We start from the raw sequence: 27,832 nt of genomic DNA on the forward strand, positions 1-27,832 counted from the left end.
ATTAAAGTTGATTACGTCAATTAAGTATCATGAGGTGGAGGGTGGGGGGTGGTTCCCTATTTTTTTTGCTGGGAGTTTGCAACCCTATTAGTTAGGTTGCTTAATATTTCTGCTAAGTACTCTTTAAAATACCAGAATAGGGAGGATGGAGCAGGTTTAAGTTTATTAGATTGATCAGTATTGCTGAACTATGAAATATTTTGGGTGCAGTGTATTTTTTACATACAGGTATAACAGAATAGCTTTAGTGTTGTTGTTTATTTAAACTTGAGTATGAACTTATACAAAATGCAGCAATATATTAAAAAAACAGTTTTATTGATTAAAACACACGATATCGGATTCATATCGGTATCGGCAGATATCCAAATTTATAATATTGGTATCGGACTTAAAAAAGTGGTATTGTGCCATCTCTACTTTAAAGTAGAGCAGGAGATATACAAAATACAACTGACAATGAGGCCCAAACACTTGGATGAGACAGAAGGAACATTCAGGGGGCTAGAAGAACTAAACATAAGTAAAATTAATGAGTTAAGGTTTAAGCTAAGGCTTCAAAGTAAAAAAAAAAAAAAAAATACTCATCCATTGCATGTCAATCAAAACAAGAAGCAAAATGTAAAAGAAGATATAAAGAACTGAAGCTTAATAAAAAAAAAAAAAAAATTCAAAAGCAACTTTAAATCTTTTGTTTCTTTTCTAGGAAAAGATTATATCATCAACACATCGTGTAACATCTGAATGTCACATCCCCTCTGTTGATGTCACTTCCACCAGCATGTCAAGCCTCGATGACATCACTGCTGGAACGTGTTAACAAATATGATTTTATTGGAAATAAACACAAATAAACATACATCCTGAGCATCAAACAGTCTCACCTGTTTTTCTTTTTCATTTTATTTTCATATTTTGTTTGATTTATTGATGAAGATAAGAAAATGCAGTAAAGTCACACACGTAGGTGCCAGTCACATTCAAAAACACTTGTACATCTAGACGGTATACACAATCAAAATACTGTCAGCATGATAAAGAAAAACAGACTCAAAGGATATCACATGGATAACATACAGCTCCATTAGATTCCCTGTTTTTATTCCCATCAAATTTCTTACAGAATCGCTTGGATAGTGTTGTGTCTGTCTTGATGCCACAGTTCAGTCCACAGTTTCAATATCTGACTGCTTTTAAAGTACTCCGGTATTTTTTTGTTAGTTAAGCCACTTAGCACTCATCTATGTATTAGTCAAGCATAAAAATGCTCCTAATAGCACAGTCTGACAGACGTAAATAGTAATTTTGTACCAACGAGGTGATTCCTAAAGACCTATTAGCTGAAATATGCCAAGTGTCTTAAAAAAAACTATGCAAAATCACATGTTTCAACAAACAAGAGGAGGCAGGGTGGAAGGGTGGCTGTGGAGAAGCCATTCCTAAGGAAGGGAAACTACTTGAAAAGGCTTGAAAAGACAGTTTACACAAAAAACAACAAAAAATGTTGTATGTATGGAGGAGGTCAGGAGAGAGGTACAACAATGAGTGCTTACAGCCATCTGTAAAACACAGGAGAGGTAGAGATGAAGCCTACTTAAAGAGAAAGCCTGCTTATAAGGCTGTGCTGAAGAAAGCTTCATGTGTATGGAGGGTGAAGAACCTTTCTCTTTTTAGTATAGGCTTTATGTTATCATTACTTTCACCACGACAGGTTAATTTTCTTTAATTATATTATTGTATGACTAGCATGAAGCATTTTCAAGAATAAAGTATAATTAGTAAGCTGTGTATTTTATCTCTTTTTGGCAAATGAATTATACTCACAATAAGAATGAAGGGTGGTAGAGAGAGAGTCTACCACTGACCTTTCTTATGTTCATATGTTGAGGAGCAGGTATGCTGTATAAATCTGTGCTAAAATACAACTGTGTTGCAGTGTTGTATGGACTCAGGACAGTGCAGGGACTTTGATGGGTTGTTTCATATGCACATACTGGAGTTTATTCTATAGTATGGTGTTAGATGAGGCTACAGATCCAACAATAGACTATATAAATTGTTGTAAGAACAATATAATCCTGAAAAAAGAGGCTATTAATTTCCCAAATATTAAACCACGTCACTAAAAAAGTTAGAGATTGCATCAATAAAAAGTAGAGACTTACTTGGTGATTCTGATAGTGTGAAAATTAATTTGAAGCCATTTCAGTTGGTTCTCAGAAATGTTTGTGACTGATGTCTGCTTCTTTATTGAAACGCTGCTCGGTGAATTAACCGATGCACGGTGCCCTTTTTTCCCAAACGTCACACAGTTTGCAAGTTATGGTGAATATCTAAAATCATTCTTACACCAGAGGTAACATGTCTGTAACACATCCTATTGAGAACAAGGACTTCAGGGATGTTGCCACTAACATGTGTAGTGAGGAAGTGTTTTAAGAAAATTATTTTGAATATGATCAAACCAAAGATATCTTCAAGTCTAGACCCGCATCAGTTTGTAAACAGTGAAGGATGCTATGATAAATATCATTCATTTAATAAAGGAAGCATTCAGAAGATCCAAAAGCCTATGATCAGATTCTATTTGTTGATTTTAGTTCTGCATTTGATTGTTCGTCCATACCTGCAGGCCCAAAACTCTTAAATGTGCCTTAATTATCAAATGTTTTTTATCCCTCTTGACTAGCAGGTGACAACAAGTTAAATGATTCAATTTTTGTGACTTCCCCCTCTCCTTTTCACCATGCATGCTAATCACTATAGTGATAACTGCACTAATAGTTGGCTGTCAAATTCTCTGATGATAAAACTATTTTAAGTCTTCTGCACGCAAATGACTGTGCATCAGCAGTGGTGTCATCATCATCGTTTTATTTTGAACACTGATAAAACTAAAGAAATAACATTTCACCCTAAGGGAATATGGGAAGTACATGTAGATTTATTTTTTTACTGACAAATAAGCTCGGATTCAATTTTCTTCAACGGCTCAAAATGTTTGAAGTGAGATCTAAGGATTTTTTTTATAATACAATGCTTGAAAGTTTGATTAGATATGGGATAGCAGTTGGTGTGGCTTACTTACAGTAAAGTCAAAAGTGCTATGACAATGATAGGAAACAAAGAGCACTAGTCTCACCAAACAAAATATTACAAAATTGTTGTTTATCAGGCTCCTAAAAGTTTTAATGATTCATCCCTTATCCAGTTTTTTCAGAGCTTGAGTTTTTACCCTCAGGGACTGTAAAACAAACTGCTAAAAGCTCTCATCAATCCCAGCATCTTTTGCACATAAGGACTCAGTGCACTTTGAAAGCTCTGGAGCCACATCATCCTGTACTTAAATGTTTCCTGGAGTTTAATTATGGGAAACTATCAGTGATGAATGAATGAATTATTAACATATTTATTAATTGAATTTTGGTGCTGGCTTTATTGTGTGAATACTTCTATGCACAGCACTATTTGTACAAATTAAATTTCACATGTGGGATAATAAAGTTTATTCGTATCTCTTATTGTAGCCATCCATCCATGTTCGTTTCTGCGCAGGCCACTGTTGATGGCCATTATTAATGCTGTGGAGAGGATAACAATGACAAGCCTAACAAATGGATTCTGAGTCAACTCATCCTTGCTTTTATGTATGTTTTATGTGCCTGACTGGCCAGTGTCAGTGTTACTGGTCTGGCCTAGTAAGGGCAAGGGAAGTGACATGGTTAGTTCTTACAGAACAATTGACCATGGTTCTAGATAAGACATGAAACCCCCAAACACATTTCTATTCATCGGAAGGAATGTATGATAATTTGCTATTTAGTGTGTGTGACAGTAGAGTCCAGTAGGTTTGGTCCTGGTTCCTGCTGGCTGGATCAATGCTCTAGTTGGTCGAGACTTTACGTGTGGAGGACTGTAGAATATTTTTCAGTAAGAGCAATCTGGGGAAAAAACAAACAAGCAAAAAACAACAAAATTCAGAATTCTGAACTTTTTATGAACCAGTGAAATGTGTTAATTTCTTCACAGTGCAGCATAAAGAGCCTACAAATGACAGTGAAATTAAACAAATATAAATGAATCACCTCAGTTTGGCTTTGGGTTGAGTTTCTTCTATACCTAGAGAAACCTATAGAAAAGAGACAAAGACGTGTTATGTTATAGCTTTGCTCATTTTTGTGGTGTTAGGTCGGATCTTATCCTGTTGGAAAAGAAGTGGGGCAGGTTAGCAGTCAAACGATTCCACGAGAATACTTAATTAAAAAAAGAAATACTACTTTTGTCTGACCTCTTGTTCAGAAGGGGCCACAACAACAGGAAGCTGCACATGTTTAATTTGTCAGTTTTTACACTAGATGCCATTCCCGACACAATCCCAAGAATGATTTGTGACTCCGGCTGGAGTTGAAGTAGTAACCTTTCCCTTGCTGAACAATGGTGTAAACCACTACACTGTGGAGCCACATAAAATCCTTTTGATTAATAATTCTTTAAAAAAGCATATAAGGCTGGATCAGAACTCACCACGATAGCCCGTTGCCGTCTTTTTGTAGATGAGCAAAAGAACAAGAAGTAACAGAAGAACTGCCACTACCACCGATACAATAACCAAAAGCGGAGAGAAACCTGTATGAGAGACTGAAAAAAATGGGACAATTAAATAACGTCACTTATAAAAGTTATTGGTTAAAATTACATAGAAAAAACATCAATATAAATTTTGAAAATGGCAGAAAGATTTTGAATATGAGATGTTTTCTTATAAAGAGCAACTACATATTAAAATGTAGCATTTTAATTAATTACTGTTTTTAAGAAATCTACTCTGCAGACTAAACTCGCTTAGTGAGAAGAGAGCCATAACCTTAAATTCAGTAGTCTCGTTAAAACTGATGTTGGGGATGGGGAGCTGATACGATTCAATGAAAAGTGAGCTGAAAATAACCTGAAAGGAGTAAATCGCAGCTGAGATGTAAATTTCATCTCAAGATTAATTTATATAAATAACAACAGTAAAAGAAGCAGGAACAAAAGAGCTGTGAAAGAAAAAACATTTAATGCAATAAAACTTGTAGATAAACCTTTAACCTCCTAGGACCTGGCGTCCACATATGCGAACATCACTTTTTGGGTTATTTAGACCAAAATACTAAATTTTGCTCTGCAAGGGCCATTTACATATCCACGAACAAGGACATTATACTGCTAGTATTCTATCAACATTTCAAACGAATATCCTCAGATATGGCTCTTACTTTTCTTAAAAACAAAAATAAGGTAAAAAAAATAATAAAAATCTGCTAATTCTTTATTTTTGCATTCATCGGGCCCCGATATGCCTAAATATCAAAGAGAAATTAAAAATGCATGCCGTGGAAGAGTTCAGGTCTTAGGAGGTTAATGTAGATCAAACATAATATTTCCATATTGGTAAAATAAACTCTCCAGCTGCTCAAATTTACCTTCACAGATGACACCAGCATCTTCTTTGTGGCTGCAGTCGTGAGATCCATACCCTGAGTGGTGGCACTCAGGCAAGTTGGCTTCTCTTCCCGTGCATGCTACATCATGCATCCAGATGGGCCCTGTGCCAGCACCAAATTGTGTATTAGTTGGCATGGAGAGGACCCTACCACAGCCCAGCTGCCTACATACCACCTGAGCATCCTCCAGGCCCCAAGAATCATCACACACTGTCCCCCACTGCCCACTGTGGAAGATCTCCACCCTGCCAGAGCAGGAGTCGTAACCCCTATTTACCAGGCGGACCTCCCCCTCAACTCCTGTGCTGTTGTCCACTGCTGTTGAACCAGTGACATTAACCGGAAAAGCTGGAGAGGTCTGTGTTCTTGAAGCAGGTGTGGAATAAGGAAATCCAGGGTCTGTTTGCAATTAAAAAAGAAATACAAGTAAATAATAATTGTAGAGCTGTGAAACAGTTTGAGAACAACATTTTAAAAATTAATTTGTTAGCGTGTATTCATACTTAAAATGTATCAATTCAGAGACAAATTTGACATTACACATTTGAGTTTTAACAGTTTTATGTGGTGTTTCAAAGTAAAGACATTTGCTGTACTGCTCAAATAAAAAGTCTCAAATAAAAAGTCTGTAGATGAAACGAATGAAAGATTATCTTGATTTCATTAAATGTTCTGCAGGATTTTCTTAATTGAAGAGACAATAATGGAAACATCAGTATAATATCAACTTAAATTAATAGGTGGACGTCCTGCCAAAGAAGTATTTTTTTTGTTTTTCAATAATAAATGATGCATCTACATTTCATGACTTTAACTAAAATGCAGTGATTGGGTTGTTTCAATGAAATATTTCAGGAGAACCAACAGAATCATGGAAGTTTCAACAGAGTTTTATGAATATTCCTTCTCCCTTAAAAATAGCTTCATGTTTCATGGTGAATTGTCTGCCACAAGAGGACATGATTATATGAAAACCCTTATTTTTTGCATTCAAATGAAATCAAGGTAATTTTTCTGACCACATTTGAGATGGATGTAGTCAGCTTCTGAGGAGGAGTATGCTAAAGTATATAACATGATATGTTCTCTTACATCTAGGTGGCGCTCTAACGATTGACAAATATTGATGTTTAATGACAAAATATTTAATATAACAAAACCTGTGGGTAGCACAGTTTGAAGTAAATAAAACATAATATTTCTATTATTGTATAATAAACTTTACAGCATAGACACAGAGTAAAAAAATGTAACCTCAGTGATGCCACCTTCTCAAATTTACCTTGACAGATGACACCGGCGTCTTCATTGTGGCCACAGTTGTGAGATCCTAACCCTGAGTGTCGACACTCAAACAGGTTGGATTCCCGGCCTGTGCATCCAACCTCATCCATCCAGATGGGCCCTGTGCCTTGCCCAAATTGCGCATTAGTTGGTGCAGAGAGGACCCTACCACAGCCCAGCTGCCTACATACCACCTGAGCATCCCTCAGGCCCCAAGAATCATCACACACTGTCCCCCACTGGCCACTGTGGAGGATCTCCACCCTGCCAGAGCAGGAGCCGTAATTGCCATTAACCAAGCGAACATTCCTTTGAGTTTCTGTGATAAAAGGGATTACATACAAAAAATAAAGAAATGCAAGAATACAATGATAATTTTAGAATGAGCCCCTATGAACTGCAGATTAACATTGCAAATTACCCAATTTAAACTCCACATTCCTTCAACTTTAAATGTTTAACAAAATTGAAGCATTCAATGTCAAAGAGCCTGTAGGTAAAATATTTTAGTATAAAGTGAATATAAATGTGTAATAGTTGGTCACTGAAAATCTCTCAGTTAAAATTTTATCAGGGACAAACAGTCAAACACGTACAAACTTGAGTCCATCCGCCTTCTCAAATTTACCTTCACAGATGACACCAGCGTCTTCATTGTGGCCGCAGTTGTGAGATCCAAACCTTGACTGGCGACACTCGAGTAGGTTGGATTCCCTCCCTGTGCATGACACCTCATCCATCCAGATGGGCCCTGTGCCTTGTCCAAATCGTGCTTTAGTTGGTGCTGAGATGACCCTACCACAGCCCAGCTGCCTACATACAACCTGAGCATCCTCCTGGCCCCAAGAATCATCACACACTGTCCCCCACTGGCCACTGTGGAAGATCTCCACCCTGCCAGAGCAGGAGCCATAAATCCTATTTACCAGGCGGACCTCCCCCTCAACTCCTGTGTTGTTGTCCACTGCTGTTGAACCAGTGACATTAACCCGAAAAGCTGGAGAGGTCTGTGTTCTTGACGCAGGTGTGGAATAAGGAAATCCAGGGTCTGTTTGCAATTAAAAAAGAAATACACATAAATAATAATAACAGTGCAGCTGTGCTGAACCAATTTCGTTAAAAACAGTTTGAAAACTAGATTGGTTTTTAATTAATTTGTTAGCGTGTACTCATATTTAAAATGTATCAATTCAGAGACAAATTTGACATTACACTTTTGGGTTTTAACAGTTTCATGTGGTATTGCAAAGTAAAGACATTAGCTGTACTTTCACAGAGAAACCCTCCCAGCAAAAAAGCAAATATAAAGTCTGTAGATGAAACGAATGAAAGATTATCTTGATCTTTTTAAACGTTCTGCAGGAATTTGTTAATTGAAGAGACAATAATGGAAACATCAGTATAATATCAACTTAAATTAATAGGTGGACGTCCTGCCAAAGAAGTATTTTTTTTTGTTTTTCAATAATAAATGATGCATCTAAATTTCATGACTTTAACTAAAATGCAGTGATTGGGTTGTTTCAATGAAATATTTCAGGAAAACCAACAGAATCATGCAAGTTTACAAACAAGTTTTATGAATATTCAAGTTTTCCTTCTCCCTTAAAAATAGCTTCATGTTTCATGGTGAATTGTCTGTCACCAGAGGACATGATTATATGAAAACCCTTATTTTTTGCATTCAGAGGAAATCAAGGTAATTTTTCTGACCACATTTGAGATGGATGTAGTCAGCTTCTGAGGAGGAGTATGCTAAAGTATATAACATGATATGTTCTCTTACATCTAGGTGGCGCTCTAACGATTGACAAATATTGATGTTTAATGACAAAATATTTAATATAACAAAACCTGTGGGTAGCACAGTTTGAAGTAAACAAAACATAGTATTTCTATTATTGTATAATAAACTTTACAGCATAGACACAGAGTAAAAAAATGTAACCTCAGTGATGCCACCTTCTCAAATTTACCTTGACAGATGACACCAGCGTCTTCACTGTGGCTGCAGTCATGAGATCCTAACCCTGAGTGTCGACACTCAAACAGGTTGGATTCCCTGCCTGTGCATCCAACCTCATCCATCCAGATGGGCCCTGTGCCTTGCCCAAATCGTGCTTTAGTTGGTGCAGAGAGGACCCTACCACAGCCCAGCTGCCTACATACAACCTGAGCATCCTCCTGGCCCCAAGAATCATCACACACTGTCCCCCACTGGCCTCTGTGGAGGATCTCCACCCTGCCAGAGCAGGAGCCATGTCCTCCATTAACCAAGCGAACATTTACCTGAATTTCTGTGTTAAAAAGAAATACATACAAAAAATAAAGAAATGCAAGGACTCAATAATTATTTTGGGATGATTCACTGTAAACTGCAGATCAACATTGCAATTCACCCAGTTTAACCAACACTTTCCTTCATTTTTAAATGTTTAACAGAATGGAAGTATTTAATGTCAAAGAGCCTGTAGGTAACAAAATTTAGTGTCAACAAAACACTATTTTTTTTACAGTAATTGTTTGTGGCTTAAAACCTCTCAGTTAAAATTTTATCGGGGACCAAAGGTCCAACAGGTGGACACCTAAGTGAATCCTACTTCTCAAATTTACCTTCACAGATGACACCGGCGTCTTCATTGTGGCCACAGTTGTGAGATCCTAACCCTGAGTGTCGACACTCAAACAGGTTGGATTCCCAGCCTGTGCAATGCACATCATCCATCCAGATGGGCCCTGTGCCTGCACCAAATCGTGCATTAGTTGATGCAGAGAGGACCCTACCACAGCCCAGCTGCCTACATACCACCTGAGCATCTTCCTGGCCCCAAGAATCATCACACACTGTCCCCCACTGGCCTCTGTGGAGGATCTCCACCCTGCCAGAGCAGGAGCCATGAATGCTATTTACCAGGCGGACCTCCCCCTCAACTCCTGTGCTGTTGTCCACTGCTGTTGAACCAGTGACATTAACCCGAAAAGCTGGAGAGGTCTGTGTTCTTGATGCAGGTGTGGAATAAGGAAATCCAGGGTCTGTTTGCAATTAAAAAATACAAATAAGTAATAATAGTGCAGCTGTGCTGAAGGAATGTTGTTAAAAACAGTTTAAGAACAATATTTTTTAAAATTTATTTGTTAGTGTGTATTAAAATTTAAAATGAATCAATTTGAAGAAAACATTAAGATTACACATTTGAGTTTCAACAGTTTTGTGTGCTATGGTAAAACACAAGGATTTGTGTTTGTTGTACTTTCACAGAGAAACCCCCACAACAATAACTCAAATAAAAAGTCTGTAGATAAAACGATTTAAAGATTATCTTAATCTTTTTAAATATTCAGCGGGAATTTGTTAATGAAAGAGGCAGTGATGGAACCACCAGTATAATATCAACTTAAATTAATAATGGCGTACATCCTCTTGGGTCTACGTTATTGTACAAATTTTTTTTTTCTTTTTCAATAATCAACGAGGCCTCTGAATTTCATGACTATAACTAAAATGCAGTGATTGGGTTGTTTCAATGAAATATTTCAGGAGAACCAACAGAATCATGGACGCTTCAACCAAGTTTTATGAATATTCAAGTTTTCCTTCTCTCTTAACAATAACTTCATGTTTTGTGGTGAATTGTCTGCCACTAGAGGACATCATTATATGAACACCCATAATTTTTGCATTCAGAAAAAAGCTTAAGATCATTTTTCTGACCACATTTGAGATGGATGTAGTCAGCTTCTGAGGAGTATGCTAAAGTATATAACATGATATGTTCTCTTACATCTAGGTGGCGCTCTAACGATTGACAAATATTGATGTTTAATGACAAAATATTTAATATAACAAAACCTGTGGGTAGCACAGTTTGAAGTAAACAAAACATAGTATTTCAATTATTGTATAATAAACTTTACAGCATAGACACAGAGTAAAAAAATGTAACCTCAGTGATGCCACCTTCTCAAATTTACCTTGACAGATGACACCGGCGTCTTCATTGTGGCCACAGTTGTGAGATCCTAACCCTGAGTGGCGACACCCGAATAGGTTGGATTCCCAGCCTGTGCATCCAACCTCATCCATCCAGATGGGCCCTGTGCCTTGTCCAAATTGTGCATTAGTTGGTGCAGAGAGGACCCTACCACAGCCCAGCTGCCTACATACCACCTGAGCATCCCTCAGGCCCCAAGAATCATCACACACTGTCCCCCACTGGCCTCTGTGGAAGATCTCCACCCTGCCAGAGCAGGAGCCATGAATGCTATTTACCAGGCGGACCTCCCCCTCAACTCCTGTGCTGTTGTCCACTGCTGTTGAACCGGTGACATTAACCCGAAAAGCTGGAGAGGTCTGTGTTCTTGACGCAGGTGTGGAATAAGGAAATCCAGGGTCTGTTTGCAATTAAAAAATACAAATAAGTAATAATAGTGCAGCTGTGCTGAAGGAATGTTGTTAAAAACAGTTTAAGGACAATATTTTTTAAAATTAATTTGTTAGTGTGTATTAAAATTTAAAATGAATCAATTTGAAGAAAACATTAAGATTACACATTTGAGTTTCAACAGTTTTGTGTGCTATGGTAAAACACAAGGATTTGTGTTTGTTGTACTTTCACAGAGAAACCCCCACAACAATAACTCAAATAAAAAGTCTGTAGATGAAACGATTTAAAGATTATCTTAATCTTTTTAAATATTCAGCGGGAATTTGTTAATGAAAGAGGCAGTAATGGAACCACCAGTATAATATCAACTTAAATTAATAATGGCGTACATCCTCTTGGGTCTACGTTATTGTACAAAAAAGATTTTTTTTCTTTTTCAATAATCAATGAGGCCTCTGAATTTCATGACTATAACTAAAATGCAGTGATTGGGTTGTTTCAATGAAATATTTCAGGAGAACCAACAGAATCATGGACGCTTCAACCAAGTTTTATGAATATTCAAGTTTTCCTTCTCTCTTAACAATAACTTCATGTTTTGTGGTGAATTGTCTGCCACTAGAGGACATCATTATATAAACACCCATAATTTTTGCATTCAGAAAAAAGCTTAAGATCATTTTTCTGATCACATTTGAGATGGATGTAGTCAGCTTCTGAGGAGGAGTATGCTAAAGTATATAACATGATATGTTCTCTTACAGCTAGGTGGCGCTCTAACGATTGACAAATATTGATGTTTAATGAGAAAAAAAATTAATATAACAAAACCTGTGGGTAGCAGACTTTAATGTAAACAAAACATAATATTTCTATTATTGTATAATAAACCTGGCAGCATAGACACAGAGTAAAAAAATGTAACCTCAGTGATGCCACCTTCTCAAATTTACCTTGACAGATGACACCGGCGTCTTCACTGTGGCTGCAGTCGTGAGATCCTAACCCTGAGTGTCGACACTCAAACAGGTTGGATTCCCTCCCTGTGCATGACACATCATCCATCCAGATGGGCCCTGTGCCTTGCCCAAATTGCGCATTAGTTGGTGCTGAGAGGACCCTACCACAGCCCAGCTGCCTACATACCACCTGAGCATCCTCCAGGCCCCAAGAATCATCACACACTGTCCCCCACTGGCCTCTGTGGAGGATCTCCACCCTGCCAGAGCAGGAGCCATAATTGCCATTAACCAAGCGAACATTCCCTTGAGTTTCTGTGATAAAAGGGATTACATACAAAAAATAAAGAAATGCAAGGACTCAATAATTATTTTGGGATGATTCACTGTAAACTGCAGATCAACATTGCAATTCACCCAGTTTAACTAACACTTTCCTTCATTTTTAAATGTTTAACAGAATGGAAGTATTTAATGTCAAAGAGCCTGTAGGTAACAAAATTTAGTGTCAACAAAACACTTTTTTTTTTTACAGTAATTGTTTGTGGCTTAAAACCTCTCAGTTAAAATTTTATCGGGGACCAAAGGTCCAACAGGTGGACACCTAAGTGAATCCTACTTCTCAGATTTACCTTCACAGATGACACCGGCGTCTTCATTGTGGCCACAGTTGTGAGATCCAAACCCTGAGTGGCGACACCCGAATAGGTTGGATTCCCAGCCTGTGCATCCAACCTCATCCATCCAGATGGGCCCTGTGCCTTGTCCAAATTGTGCATTAGTTGGTGCAGAGAGGACCCTACCACAGCCCAGCTGCCTACATACCACCTGAGCATCTTCCTGGCCCCAAGAATCATCACACACTGTCCCCCACTGGCCTCTGTGGAGGATCTCCACCCTGCCAGAGCAGGAGCCATGAATGCTATTTACCAGGCGGACCTCCCCCTCAACTCCTGTGCTGTTGTCCACTACTGTTGAATCAGTGACATCTACCGGGGTGGATGGAGAGGTCTGTGGTAGTGAAGCAGGTGTGGAATAAGGAGATCCAGATTCTGTTTATAATTGAAGAAGAAATACAAATCAATTATAATAGTGCGCTGATGCTGAAGGAATTTTGTCAAAAACAGTTTGAGAACAAGATTTAAAAATTAACCCGTTAGCGTGTACTCATATTTAAAATGTATCAATTCAGAGACAAATTTGAGATTACACATTTGAATTTTAACAGTTGAGTTTTAACAGTTTTATGTTCTATTGTGAATTGAAGACATTTGTCGTACTGCCACAGAGAAACCCTCCAAACACAAACTCAAAAAGTCTTTAGATGAAACGAATGAAAGATTATCTTGATCTTATTAAATATTCACCATGAATTTGTTAATGAAAGAGGCAATAATGGAAACATCAGTATAATATAAACTTAAATAAAACAGAAGTTTTACTTGTTGGCACAGCCTCTATCTTAACCAAATCCCACACTTTTTCCATTAACACTGAAAATTCTCCCACCCTTCCCTCCCCTTGGGTTCAGAGTTTGGGTGTCATAATTGATAATAGTCTTTCATTCCAGTCTCACATTAATTACATAACCCGGTCTGCATACTTCCACTTAGGTAATATTAACCGACTCCGTCCCTTCCTTACTCCCCATGCTGCCTCCATCCTCGTCCATAGTCTTATTACGTCACGTATTGATTACTGAAATTCCCTCTTATTTGGTCTCCCTAAAAGGTCCCTTCATAAACTCCAACTTCTTCAAAACTCTGCAGCTCGGGTCATAACTCGTACTCCGTCAAGAGCTCATATTACCCCAGTTCTTCAGCAGCTTCACTGGTTGCCCATAGAAACCAGGATAAACGATAAAATCTTACTTCTCACATACAAGTGTATCCATAAATCTGCTCCATCCTATTTGTGTGACCTGCTTCATATCACCACTGTTTCCCGCACTCTCAGATCCTCATCTGCTATTCATCTTACTGTTCCATCTGCACATCTTATCGCTATGGGGAACAGAGCCTTCAGTCGCTCTGCTCCTCGGTTCGGGAACTCTCTTCCTCCAGCCATAAGAAATGTAGACTGTCTTCCCGTATTCAAGTCACAGCTCAAAACAAATCTGTTCAAACTGGCTTATTCACTTTAGTGTTGATTTTATCTGTTGTCAAGTTCTGTTTTGCAATTTTAAATTATTTTATGTATTTTATCACTATTGCTCCTTTTATTAATTTTGTTCTTTTGTAAGGTGACCTTGGGTTTTTGAAAGGCGCCCTCAAATAAAATGTAAAATGTAGTAGTTAAATTAATAATAGTGGACAGCCTGCTGGGCCTAGGTTATTGCCCAAAGAAGCATTTTTTTGTTTTTCATTAATAACGGATGTCTCCAAATTTCATGACTGTAACTAAAATGCAGTGATTGGGTTGTTTCACTGAAATATTTCATGAGGGCCATCAAAACTCATGGACAATTCAACCAAGTTTTATGAATAGTCAAGTTTTCCTTTTCCCTTAACAATAACTTTGTATTTCGTGGTGAACTGTCTGCCACCAGAGGACATCATTATATAACCACACGGATAGTTTTTGCATTCGGGGGAAATCAACGTCATTTTTCTGACCACATTTGAGATGGATGTAGTCAGCTTCTGAGGAGTGTGGCAAAGTATATAACATGATATGTTATCATTGTTGTTATGTTATTGTATAATAATCTTTGCAGCATGGACACAAAGGAAACAGTGGGACCTCAGTGTGTCCACCTTCTGGAATTTACCTTCACAGATGACACCGACATCTTCACTGTGGCTGCAGTCGTGAGATCCAAACCCTGGGTGGCGACACTCAAACAGGTTGGATTCCCAGCCTGTGCATGACACTTCATCCATCCAGATGGGCCCTGTGCCTGCACCAAATCGTGCAAAAGTTGATGCTGAGAGGACCCTACCACAGCCCAGCTGCCTACATACCACCTGAGCATCCTCCAGGCCCCAAGAATCATCACACACTGTCCCCCACTGGCCTCTGTGGAAGATCTCCACCCTGCCAGAGCAGGAGCCATAAATGCCATTTACCAGGCGAACCGCCCCCTTTACTCCTGTGTTGTTATCCACTACTGTTGAATCAGTGACATCTACCGGGGTGGATGGAGAGGTCTGTGGTAGTGAAGCAGGTGTGGAATAAGGAGATCCAGATTCTGTTTATAATTGAAGAAGAAATACAAATCAATTATAATAGTGCGCTGATGCTGAAGGAATTTTGTCAAAAACAGTTTGAGAACAAGATTTAAAAATTAACCCGTTAGCGTGTACTCATATTTAAAATGTATCAATTCAGAGACAAATTTGAGATTACACATTTGAATTTTAACAGTTGAGTTTTAACAGTTTTATGTTCTATTGTGAATTAAAGACATTTGTCGTACTGCCACAGAGAAACCCTCCAAACACAAACTAAAAAAAAGTCTTTAGATGAAACGAATGAAAGATTATCTTGATCTTATTAAATATTCACCATGAATTTGTTAATGGAAGAGGCAATAATGGAAACATCAGTATAATATAAACTTAAATTAATAATGGTGGACGTCCTCCTGGGTCTAGGTTATTGCCCAAAGAAGCATTTTTTTGTTTTTCAATAATAACTAATGCTCCAAATTTCATGACTGTAAGTAAATTGCAGTGATTGGGTTGTTTCAATGAAATATTTCATGAGGGCCAACAGTTATGAATATTATGAATATTCAAGTTTTCCTTCTCCCATAAAAATAGCTTCATATTTTGTGGTGAATTGTCTGCCACAGGAGGACATCATTATATGAATACCCATAATTTTTGCATTCAGGGAAAATCAAGGTCTTTTTCTGACCACATTTGAGATGGATGTAGTCAGCTTCTGAGGAGGAGTATGCTAAAGTATATAACATGATATGTTATTATTGTTGTTATGTTATTGTATAATAATCTTTGCAGCATGGACACAAAGGAAACAGTGGGACCTCAGTGTGTCCACCTTCTGGAATTTACCTTCACATATGACACCGGCGTCTTCACTGTGGCCGCAGTTGTGAGATCCAAATCCTGAGTGGTAACACTCAAACAGGTTGGATTCCCAGCCTGTGCATGACACATCATCCATCCAGATGGGCCCTGTGCCTGCACCAAATCGTGCAAAAGTTGATGCTGAGAGGACCCTACCACAGCCCAGCTGCCTACATACCACCTGAGCATCCTCCAGGCCCCAAGAATCATCACACACTGTCCCCCACTGGCCTCTGTGGAAGATCTCCACCCTGCCAGAGCAGGAGCCATAAATGCTATTTACCAGGCGGACCGCCCCCTCAACTCCTGTGTTGTTATCCACTGCTGTTGAATCAGTGACATCTACCGGGGTGGATGGAGAGGTCTGTGGTATTGAAGCAGGTGTGGAATAAGGAGATCCAGATTCTGTTTATAATTGAAGAAGAAATACAAATCAATTATAATAGTGCGCTGATGCTGAAGGAATTTTGTCAAAAACAGTTTGAGAACAAGATTTAAAAATTAACCCGTTAGCGTGTACTCATATTTAAAATGTATCAATTCAGAGACAAATTTGAGATTACACATTTGAATTTTAACAGTTGAGTTTTAACAGTTTTATGTTCTATTGTGAATTAAAGACATTTGTCGTACTGCCACAGAGAAACCCTCCAAACACAAACTCAAAAAGTCTTTAGATGAAACGAATGAAAGATTATCTTGATCTTATTAAATATTCACCATGAATTTGTTAATGAAAGAGGCAATAATGGAAACATCAGTATAATATAAACTTAAATAAAACAGAAGTTTTACTTGTTGGCACAGCCTCTATCTTAACCAAATCCCACACTTTTTCCATTAACATTGAAAATTCTCCCACCCTTCCCTCCCCTTGGGTTCAGAGTTTGGGTGTCATAATTGATAATACTCTTTCATTCCAGTCTCACATTAATTACATAACCCGGTCTGCATGCTTCCACTTAGGTAATATTAACCGACTCCGTCCCTTCCTTACTCCCCATGCTGCCTCCATCCTCGTCCATAGTCTTATTACGTCACGTATTGATTACTGCAATTCCCTCTTATTTGGTCTCCCTAAAAGGTCCCTTCATAAACTCCAACTTCTTCAAAACTCTGCAGCTCGGGTCATAACTCGTACTCCGTCAAGAGCTCATATTACCCCAGTTCTTCAGCAGCTTCACTAGTTGCCCATAGAAACCAGGATAAACGATAAAATCTTACTTCTCACATACAAGTGTATCCATAAATCTGCTCCATCCTATTTGTGTGACCTGCTTCATATCACCACTGTTTCCCGCCCTCTCAGATCCTCATCTGCTGTTCATCTTACTGTTCCATCTGCACATCTTATCGCTATGGGGAACAGAGCCTTCAGTCGCTCTGCTCCTCGGCTCGGGAACTCTCTTCTTCCAGCCATAAGAAATGTAGACTGTCTTCTCGTATTCAAGTCACAGCTCAAAACAAATCTGTTCAAGCTGGCTTATTCACTTTAGTGTTGATTTTATCTGTTGTCAAGTTCTGTTTTGCAATTTTAACTTATTTTATGTATTTTATCACTATTGCTCCTTTTATTAATTTTGTTCTTTTGTAAGGTGACCTTGGGTTTTTGAAAGGCGCCCTCAAATAAAATGTAAAATGTAGTAGTTAAATTAATAATAGTGGACAGCCTGCTGGGCCTAGGTTATTGCCCAAAGAAGCATTTTTTTGTTTTTCATTAATAACTGATGGCTCCAAATTTCATGACTGTAACTAAAATGCAGTGATTGGGTTGTTTCACTGAAATATTTCATGAGGGCCATCAAAACTCATGGACAATTCAACCAAGTTTTATGAATAGTCAAGTTTTCCTTCTCCCTTAACAATAACTTTGTATTTCGTGGTGAACTGTCTGCCACCAGAGGACATCATTATATAACCACACGGATAGTTTTTGCATTCGGGGGAAATCAACGTCATTTTTCTGACCACATTTGAGATGGATGTAGTCAGCTTCTGAGGAGGAGTGTGGCAAAGTATATAACATGGCCTTACATCTAGGTGGCGCTCTAACGATTGATAAATTTTGATGTTTAATGACAAAATATTTGATATAACAAAACCTGTGGCTAGCAGACTTTAATGTCAATCAAACATACAAGATTTCTATTATTGTATAATAAACCTTGAACCACGGACACAGATTAAAAAAATGTAACCTCAGTGATGCCACCTTCTGGAATTTACCTTCACATATGACACCGGCGTCTTCACTGTGGCCGCAGTTGTGAGATCCAAATCCTGAGTGGTAACACTCAAACAGGTTGGATTCCCAGCCTGTGCATGACACATCATCCATCCAGATGGGCCCTGTGCCTGCACCAAATCGTGCATTAGTTGATGCTGAGAGGACCCTACCACAGCCCAGCTGCCTACATATCACCTGAGCATCCTCCAGGCCCCAAGAATCATCACACACTGTCCCCCACTGGCCTCTGTGGAAGATCTCCACCCTGCCAGAGCAGGAGCCATAAGTGCCATTTACCAGGCGAACCGCCCCCTTTACTCCTGTGTTGTTATCCACTACTGTTGAATCAGTGACATCTACCGGGGTGGATGGAGAGGTCTGTGGTAGTGAAGCAGGTGTGGAATAAGGAGATCCAGATTCTGTTTATAATTGAAGAAGAAATACAAATCAATTATAATAGTGTGCTGATGCTGAAGGAATTTTGTCAAAAACAGTTTGAGAACAAGATTTAAAAATTAACCCGTTAGCGTGTACTCATATTTAAAATGTATCAATTCAGAGACAAATTTGAGATTACACATTTGAATTTTAACAGTTGAGTTTTAACAGTTTTATGTTCTATTGTGAATTAAAGACATTTGTCGTACTGCCACAGAGAAACCCTCCAAACACAAACTCAAAAAGTCTTTAGACGAAACGAATGAAAGATTATCTTGATCTTATTAAATATTCACCATGAATTTGTTAATGAAAGAGGCAATAATGGAAACATCAGTATAATATAAACTTAAATAAAACAGAAGTTTTACTTGTTGGCACAGCCTCTATCTTAACCAAATCCCACACTTTTTCCATTAACATTGAAAATTCTCCCACCCTTCCCTCCCCTTGGGTTCAGAGTTTGGGTGTCATAATTGATAATACTCTTTCATTCCAGTCTCACATTAATTACATAACCCAGTCTGCATGCTTCCACTTAGGTAATATTAACCGACTCCGTCCCTTCCTTACTCCCCATGCTGCCTCCATCCTCGTCCATAGTCTTATTACGTCACGTATTGATTACTGCAATTCCCTCTTATTTGGTCTCCCTAAAAGGTCCCTTCATAAACTCCAACTTCTTCAAAACTCTGCAGCTCGGGTCATAACTCGTACTCCGTCAAGAGCTCATATTACCCCAGTTCTTCAGCAGCTTCACTAGTTGCCCATAGAAACCAGGATAAACGATAAAATCTTACTTCTCACATACAAGTGTATCCATAAATCTGCTCCATCCTATTTGTGTGACCTGCTTCATATCACCACTGTTTCCCGCCCTCTCAGATCCTCATCTGCTGTTCATCTTACTGTTCCATCTGCACATCTTATCGCTATGGGGAACAGAGCCTTCAGTCGCTCTGCTCCTCGGCTCGGGAACTCTCTTCTTCCAGCCATAAGAAATGTAGACTGTCTTCTCGTATTCAAGTCACAGCTCAAAACAAATCTGTTCAAGCTGGCTTATTCACTTTAGTGTTGATTTTATCTGTTGTCAAGTTCTGTTTTGCAATTTTAACTTATTTTATGTATTTTATCACTATTGCTCCTTTTATTAATTTTGTTCTTTTGTAAGGTGACCTTGGGTTTTTGAAAGGCGCCCTCAAATAAAATGTAAAATGTAGTAGTTAAATTAATAATAGTGGACAGCCTGCTGGGCCTAGGTTATTGCCCAAAGAAGCATTTTTTTGTTTTTCATTAATAACTGATGGCTCCAAATTTCATGACTGTAACTAAAATGCAGTGATTGGGTTGTTTCACTGAAATATTTCATGAGGGCCATCAAAACTCATGGACAATTCAACCAAGTTTTATGAATAGTCAAGTTTTCCTTCTCCCTTAACAATAACTTTGTATTTCGTGGTGAACTGTCTGCCACCAGAGGACATCATTATATAACCACACGGATAGTTTTTGCATTCGGGGGAAATCAACGTCATTTTTCTGACCACATTTGAGATGGATGTAGTCAGCTTCTGAGGAGGAGTGTGGCAAAGTATATAACATGGCCTTACATCTAGGTGGCGCTCTAACGATTGATAAATTTTGATGTTTAATGACAAAATATTTGATATAACAAAACCTGTGGCTAGCAGACTTTAATGTCAATCAAACATACAAGATTTCTATTATTGTATAATAAACCTTGAACCACGGACACAGATTAAAAAAATGTAACCTCAGTGATGCCACCTTCTGGAATTTACCTTCACATATGACACCGGCGTCTTCACTGTGGCCGCAGTTGTGAGATCCAAATCCTGAGTGGTAACACTCAAACAGGTTGGATTCCCAGCCTGTGCATGACACATCATCCATCCAGATGGGCCCTGTGCCTGCACCAAATCGTGCATTAGTTGATGCTGAGAGGACCCTACCACAGCCCAGCTGCCTACATATCACCTGAGCATCCTCCAGGCCCCAAGAATCATCACACACTGTCCCCCACTGGCCTCTGTGGAAGATCTCCACCCTGCCAGAGCAGGAGCCATAAGTGCCATTTACCAGGCGAACCGCCCCCTTTACTCCTGTGTTGTTATCCACTACTGTTGAACCAGTGACATCTACCGGGGTGGATGGAGAGGTCTGTGGTAGTGAAGCAGGTGTGGAATAAGGAGATCCAGATTCTGTTTATAATTGAAGAAGAAATACAAATCAATTATAATAGTGTGCTGATGCTGAAGGAATTTTGTCAAAAACAGTTTGAGAACAAGATTTAAAAATTAACCCGTTAGCGTGTACTCATATTTAAAATGTATCAATTCAGAGACAAATTTGAGATTACACATTTGAATTTTAACAGTTGAGTTTTAACAGTTTTATGTTCTATTGTGAATTAAAGACATTTGTCGTACTGCCACAGAGAAACCCTCCAAACACAAACTCAAAAAGTCTTTAGATGAAACGAATGAAAGATTATCTTGATCTTATTAAATATTCACCATGAATTTGTTAATGGAAGAGGCAATAATGGAAACATCAGTATAATATAAACTTAAATTAATAATGGTGGACGTCCTCCTGGGTCTAGGTTATTGCCCAAAGAAGCATTTTTTTGTTTTTCAATAATAACTAATGCTCCAAATTTCATGACTGTAAGTAAATTGCAGTGATTGGGTTGTTTCAATGAAATATTTCATGAGGGCCAACAGTTATGAATATTATGAATATTCAAGTTTTCCTTCTCCCATAAAAATAGCTTCATATTTCGTGGTGAATTGTCTGCCACAGGAGGACCTCATTATATGAATACCCATAATTTTTGCATTCAGGGAAAATCAAGGTCTTTTTCTGACCACATTTGAGATGGATGTAGTCAGCTTCTGAGGAGGAGTATGCTAAAGTATATAACATGATATGTTATTATTGTTGTTATGTTATTGTATAATAATCTTTGCAGCATGGACACAAAGGAAACAGTGGGACCTCAGTGTGTCCACCTTCTGGAATTTACCTTCACATATGACACCGACATCTTCACTGTGGCCGCAGTTGTGAGATCCAAATCCTGAGTGGTAACACTCAAACAGGTTGGATTCCCTCCCTGTGCATGACACATCATCCATCCAGATGGGCCCTGTGCCTGCACCAAATCGTGCAAAAGTTGATGCTGAGAGGACCCTACCACAGCCCAGCTGCCTACATACCACCTGAGCATCCTCCAGGCCCCAAGAATCATCACACACTGTCCCCCACTGGCCTCTGTGGAAGATCTCCACCCTGCCAGAGCAGGAGCCATAAATGCTATTTACCAGGCGGACCGCCCCCTCAACTCCTGTGTTGTTATCCACTGCTGTTGAACCAGTGACATCTACCGGGGTGGATGGAGAGGTCTGTGGTATTGAAGCAGGTGTGGAATAAGGAGATCCAGATTCTGTTTATAATTGAAGAAGAAATACAAATCAATTATAATAGTGCGCTGATGCTGAAGGAATTTTGTCAAAAACAGTTTGAGAACAAGATTTAAAAATTAACCCGTTAGCGTGTACTCATATTTAAAATGTATCAATTCAGAGACAAATTTGAGATTACACATTTGAATTTTAACAGTTGAGTTTTAACAGTTTTATGTTCTATTGTGAATTAAAGACATTTGTCGTACTGCCACAGAGAAACCCTCCAAACACAAACTAAAAAAAAGTCTTTAGATGAAACGAATGAAAGATTATCTTGATCTTATTAAATATTCACCATGAATTTGTTAATGAAAGAGGCAATAATGGAAACATCAGTATAATATAAACTTAAATTAATAATGGTGGACGTCCTCCTGGGCCTAGGTTATTGCCCAAAGACGCATTTTTTTGTTTTTCATTAATAACTGATGCTCCAAATTTCATGACTGTAAGTAAATTGCAGTGATTGGGTTGTTTCAATGAAATATTTCATGAGGGCCAACAGTTATGAATATTATGAATATTCAAGTTTTCCTTCTCCCTTAAAAATAGCTTCATATTTCGTGGTGAATTGTCTGCCACAGGAAGACATCATTATATGAATACCCATAATTTTTGCATTCAGGGAAAATCAAGGTCTTTTTCTGACCACATTTGAGTGAGGAGGAGTGTGGCAAAGTATATAACATGATATGTTATCATTGTTGTTATGTTATTGTATAATAATCTTTGCAGCATGGACACAAAGGAAACAGTGGGACCTCAGTGTGTCCACCTTCTGGAATTTACCTTCACATATGACACCGACATCTTCACTGTGGCTGCAGTCGTGAGATCCAAACCCTGGGTGGCGACACTCAAACAGGTTGGATTCCCAGCCTGTGCATGACACTTCATCCATCCAGATGGGCCCTGTGCCTGCACCAAATCGTGCATTAGTTGATGCTGAGAGGACCCTACCACAGCCCAGCTGCCTACATACCACCTGAGCATCCTCCAGGCCCCAAGAATCATCACACACTGTCCCCCACTGGCCTCTGTGGAAGATCTCCACCCTGCCAGAGCAGGAGCCATAAATGCTATTTACCAGGCGGACCGCCCCCTCAACTCCTGTGTTGTTATCCACTGCTGTTGAACCAGTGACATCTACCGGGGTGGATGGAGAGGTCTGTGGTATTGAAGCAGGTGTGGAATAAGGAGATCCAGATTCTGTTTATAATTGAAGAAGAAATACAAATCAATTATAATAGTGCGCTGATGCTGAAGGAATTTTGTCAAAAACAGTTTGAGAACAAGATTTAAAAATTAACCCGTTAGCGTGTACTCATATTTTAAATGTATCAATTCAGAGACAAATTTGAGATTACACATTTGAATTTTAACAGTTGAGTTTTAACAGTTTTATGTTCTATTGTGAATTAAAGACATTTGTCGTACTGCCACAGAGAAACCCTCCAAACACAAACTCAAAAAGTCTTTAGATGAAACGAATGAAAGATTATCTTGATCTTATTAAATATTCACCATGAATTTGTTAATGAAAGAGGCAATAATGGAAACATCAGTATAATATAAACTTAAATAAAACAGAAGTTTTACTTGTTGGCACAGCCTCTATCTTAACCAAATCCCACACTTTTTCCATTAACATTGAAAATTCTCCCACCCTTCCCTCCCCTTGGGTTCAGAGTTTGGGTGTCATAATTGATAATACTCTTTCATTCCAGTCTCACATTAATTACATAACCCGGTCTGCATGCTTCCACTTAGGTAATATTAACCGACTCCGTCCCTTCCTTACTCCCCATGCTGCCTCCATCCTCGTCCATAGTCTTATTACGTCACGTATTGATTACTGCAATTCCCTCTTATTTGGTCTCCCTAAAAGGTCCCTTCATAAACTCCAACTTCTTCAAAACTCTGCAGCTCGGGTCATAACTCGTACTCTGTCAAGAGCTCATATTACCCCAGTTCTTCAGCAGCTTCACTAGTTGCCCATAGAAACCAGGATAAACGATAAAATCTTACTTCTCACATACAAGTGTATCCATAAATCTGCTCCATCCTATTTGTGTGACCTGCTTCATATCACCACTGTTTCCCGCACTCTCAGATCCTCATCTGCTGTTCATCTTACTGTTCCATCTGCACATCTTATCGCTATGGGGAACAGAGCCTTCAGTCGCTCTGCTCCTCGGCTCGGGAACTCTCTTCTTCCAGCCATAAGAAATGTAGACTGTCTTCTCGTATTCAAGTCACAGCTCAAAACAAATCTGTTCAAGCTGGCTTATTCACTTTAGTGTTGATTTTATCTGTTGTCAAGTTCTGTTTTGCAATTTTAACTTATTTTATGTATTTTATCACTATTGCTCCTTTTATTAATTTTGTTCTTTTGTAAGGTGACCTTGGGTTTTTGAAAGGCGCCCTCAAATAAAATGTAAAATGTAGTAGTTAAATTAATAATAGTGGACAGCCTGCTGGGCCTAGGTTATTGCCCAAAGAAGCATTTTTTTGTTTTTCATTAATAACTGATGGCTCCAAATTTCATGACTGTAACTAAAATGCAGTGATTGGGTTGTTTCACTGAAATATTTCATGAGGGCGATCAAAACTCATGGATGATTCAACCAAGTTTTATGAATAGTCAAGTTTTCCTTCTCCCTTAACAATAACTTTGTATTTCGTGGTGAACTGTCTGCCACCAGAGGACATCATTATATAACCACACGGATAGTTTTTGCATTCGGGGGAAATCAACGTCATTTTTCTGACCACATTTGAGATGGATGTAGTCAGCTTCTGAGGAGGAGTGTGGCAAAGTATATAACATGGCCTTACATCTAGGTGGCGCTCTAACGATTGATAAATTTTGATGTTTAATGACAAAATATTTGATATAACAAAACCTGTGGCTAGCAGACTTTAATGTCAATCAAACATACAAGATTTCTATTATTGTATAATAAACCTTGAACCACGGACACAGATTAAAAAAATGTAACCTCAGTGATGCCACCTTCTGGAATTTACCTTCACATATGACACCGGCGTCTTCACTGTGGCCGCAGTTGTGAGATCCAAATCCTGAGTGGTAACACTCAAACAGGTTGGATTCCCAGCCTGTGCATGACACATCATCCATCCAGATGGGCCCTGTGCCTGCACCAAATCGTGCATTAGTTGATGCTGAGAGGACCCTACCACAGCCCAGCTGCCTACATATCACCTGAGCATCCTCCAGGCCCCAAGAATCATCACACACTGTCCCCCACTGGCCTCTGTGGAAGATCTCCACCCTGCCAGAGCAGGAGCCATAAATGCCATTTACCAGGCGAACCGCCCCCTTTACTCCTGTGTTGTTATCCACTACTGTTGAATCAGTGACATCTACCGGGGTGGATGGAGAGGTCTGTGGTAGTGAAGCAGGTGTGGAATAAGGAGATCCAGATTCTGTTTATAATTGAAGAAGAAATACAAATCAATTATGCATTCCCTTTAGTTTCTGTGATAAAAGGGACTACATACAAAAAATAAAGAAATGCAAGAATACAATGATAATTTTAGAATGAGCCCCTATGAACTGCAGATTAACATTGCAAATTACCCAATTTAAACTCCACATTCCTTCAACTTTAAATGTTTAACAAAATTGAAGCATTCAATGTCAAAGAGACTGTAGGTAAAATATTTTAGTATAAAGTGAATATAAATGTGTAATAGTTGGTCACTGAAAACCTCTCAGTTAAAATTTTATCAGGGACAAACAGTCAAACAGGTACAAACTTGAGTCCATCCACCGTCTCAAATTTACCTTCACAGATGACACCAGCGTCTTCATTGTGGCCGCAGTTGTGAGATCCAAACCTTGACTGGCGACACTCGAATAGGTTGGATTCCCTGCCTGTGCATGACACCTCATCCATCCAGATGGGCCCTGTGCCTTGTCCAAATCGTGCATTAGTTGATGCTGAGAGGACCCTACCACAGCCCAGCTGCCTACATATCACCTGAGCATCCTCCAGGCCCCAAGAATCATCACACACTGTCCCCCACTGGCCTCTGTGGAAGATCTCCACCCTGCCAGAGCAGGAGCCATAAATGCCATTTACCAGGCGAACCGCCCCCTTTACTCCTGTGTTGTTATCCACTGCTGTTGAACCAGTGACATCTACCGGGGTGGATGGAGAGGTCTGTGGTAGTGAAGCAGGTGTGGAATAAGGAGATCCAGATTCTGTTTATAATTGAAGAAGAAATACAAATCAATTATAATAGTGCGCTGATGCTGAAGGAATTTTGTCAAAAACAGTTTGAGAACAAGATTTAAAAATTAACCCGTTAGCGTGTACTCATATTTTAAATGTATCAATTCAGAGACAAATTTGAGATTACACATTTGAATTTTAACAGTTGAGTTTTAACAGTTTTATGTTCTATTGTGAATTAAAGACATTTGTCGTACTGCCACAGAGAAACCCTCCAAACACAAACTAAAAAAAAGTCTTTAGATGAAACGAATGAAAGATTATCTTGATCTTATTAAATATTCACTTTAGTGTTGATTTTATCTGTTGTCAAGTTCTGTTTTGCAATTTTAACTTATTTTATGTATTTTAATCACTATTGCTCCTTTTATTAATTGGCATAGTCCATTAACCATCACATTGGTAGACATCCAAGAAAGGTTCTGCAGCATAAAGAACTAGACATCACTAGGCCCCAACATGATTCACACCTACTGGCTGAAGAATCTGACTGCACTTCATGAGTGTCTGGAATGGCTAACTGAAGACTAGACATTCTTGATCCCAAGGATCTGCCAGAACCTGCCTCAGAACCACATGGAAGCTCTGTTCAGGCATCATAGCGGCTAAGATAAACAGGTACATTGCTCAAAAAGACCTTGTGTTTCTGCTTCCTACCTGAGGCAGCAGAAACACAAGAACGAAGAGGCACAAGGAGAAGAACCATCATGAAAGGACAGACCCCTGCATGGTATGGAACACCAGCAGATAGAAGAAGTCAAAGCAGCTTAAACTGATTAATATACCCCGCTGCTGCTTAACTAACCAGATTAATAAGCCAGAGGTTTAATTAACTTGATGCTATACTCTAATTAAAAGTTTTTTGAGCAGTGTAGATTATTCTGAGTTTATCTTTTTAAACTGGAGGAAAAACAACAGCGATCTGAAAAATAATTTCTAAAACAGGGATGAAATGAACACACCATAACTAGCACATAGCAGTTGTGAAACTCATTTCTGACAGGTTTATATTAATTTATATTATGTTGTCTTGTACTTTTAATGTACTGCATGCTCATTGGAAGTGGTGTATGCTGTGGTTCACTGTTGACCTATTTTCAAATTTGAACAAATAAAATGAAAAAAGACTTAAGCAGTTAGTGGTTAAAAATGAACAAAGCTTAAGGATTAATTCCTAAGAAAAGAAAGACAAGTAACACTGAATATTAGAGATGAGAATTTACTCACTCAGGAGGATGAAGCAGATCAAAATGTGATAGCCTTTCATCT

The 27,832-nt window shown here is 38.7% G+C and overlaps 2 protein-coding genes across 2 annotated transcripts in view; one reads left to right on the top strand and one right to left on the bottom strand.

Moving 5' to 3' along the window:
• Window positions 1-1,034, top strand: part of LOC146551050 (uncharacterized) — a 45,572-nt gene extending 44,538 nt beyond the window's left edge. Inside the window, exon 52 of the mRNA XM_085261013.1 lies at window positions 707-1,034. Coding sequence (XP_085117139.1) covers window positions 707-708 — 2 coding nt within the window. The 3' untranslated portion in view covers window positions 709-1,034. The remainder of the gene's footprint in view (window positions 1-706) is intronic.
• Window positions 74-27,832, bottom strand: LOC146551051 (scavenger receptor cysteine-rich domain-containing protein DMBT1-like). Its single transcript, XM_085258936.1, has 20 exons — window positions 27,791-27,832; window positions 26,113-26,532; window positions 25,332-25,751; window positions 23,091-23,510; window positions 21,860-22,279; window positions 20,613-21,032; window positions 18,372-18,791; window positions 16,131-16,550; window positions 14,882-15,301; window positions 12,744-13,163; window positions 12,106-12,426; window positions 10,740-11,159; window positions 9,381-9,800; window positions 8,744-9,064; window positions 7,396-7,815; window positions 6,766-7,086; window positions 5,463-5,882; window positions 4,525-4,638; window positions 4,086-4,129; window positions 74-3,941 (listed from the first exon to the last, which is right to left on the bottom strand). Exons 1-20 carry the CDS (start codon window positions 27,828-27,830, stop codon window positions 3,900-3,902), a joined length of 6,663 nt encoding a protein of 2,220 aa, XP_085115062.1. The 5' UTR covers window positions 27,831-27,832; the 3' UTR covers window positions 74-3,899.

This window comes from Mchenga conophoros, linkage group LG20, assembly GCF_057382185.1.
Source record: "Mchenga conophoros isolate Kocher_MC1m ecotype Shallow Benthic linkage group LG20, M_conophoros_male_GT1.1, whole genome shotgun sequence".
Taxonomy (NCBI): Eukaryota; Metazoa; Chordata; class Actinopteri; order Cichliformes; family Cichlidae; genus Mchenga; species Mchenga conophoros.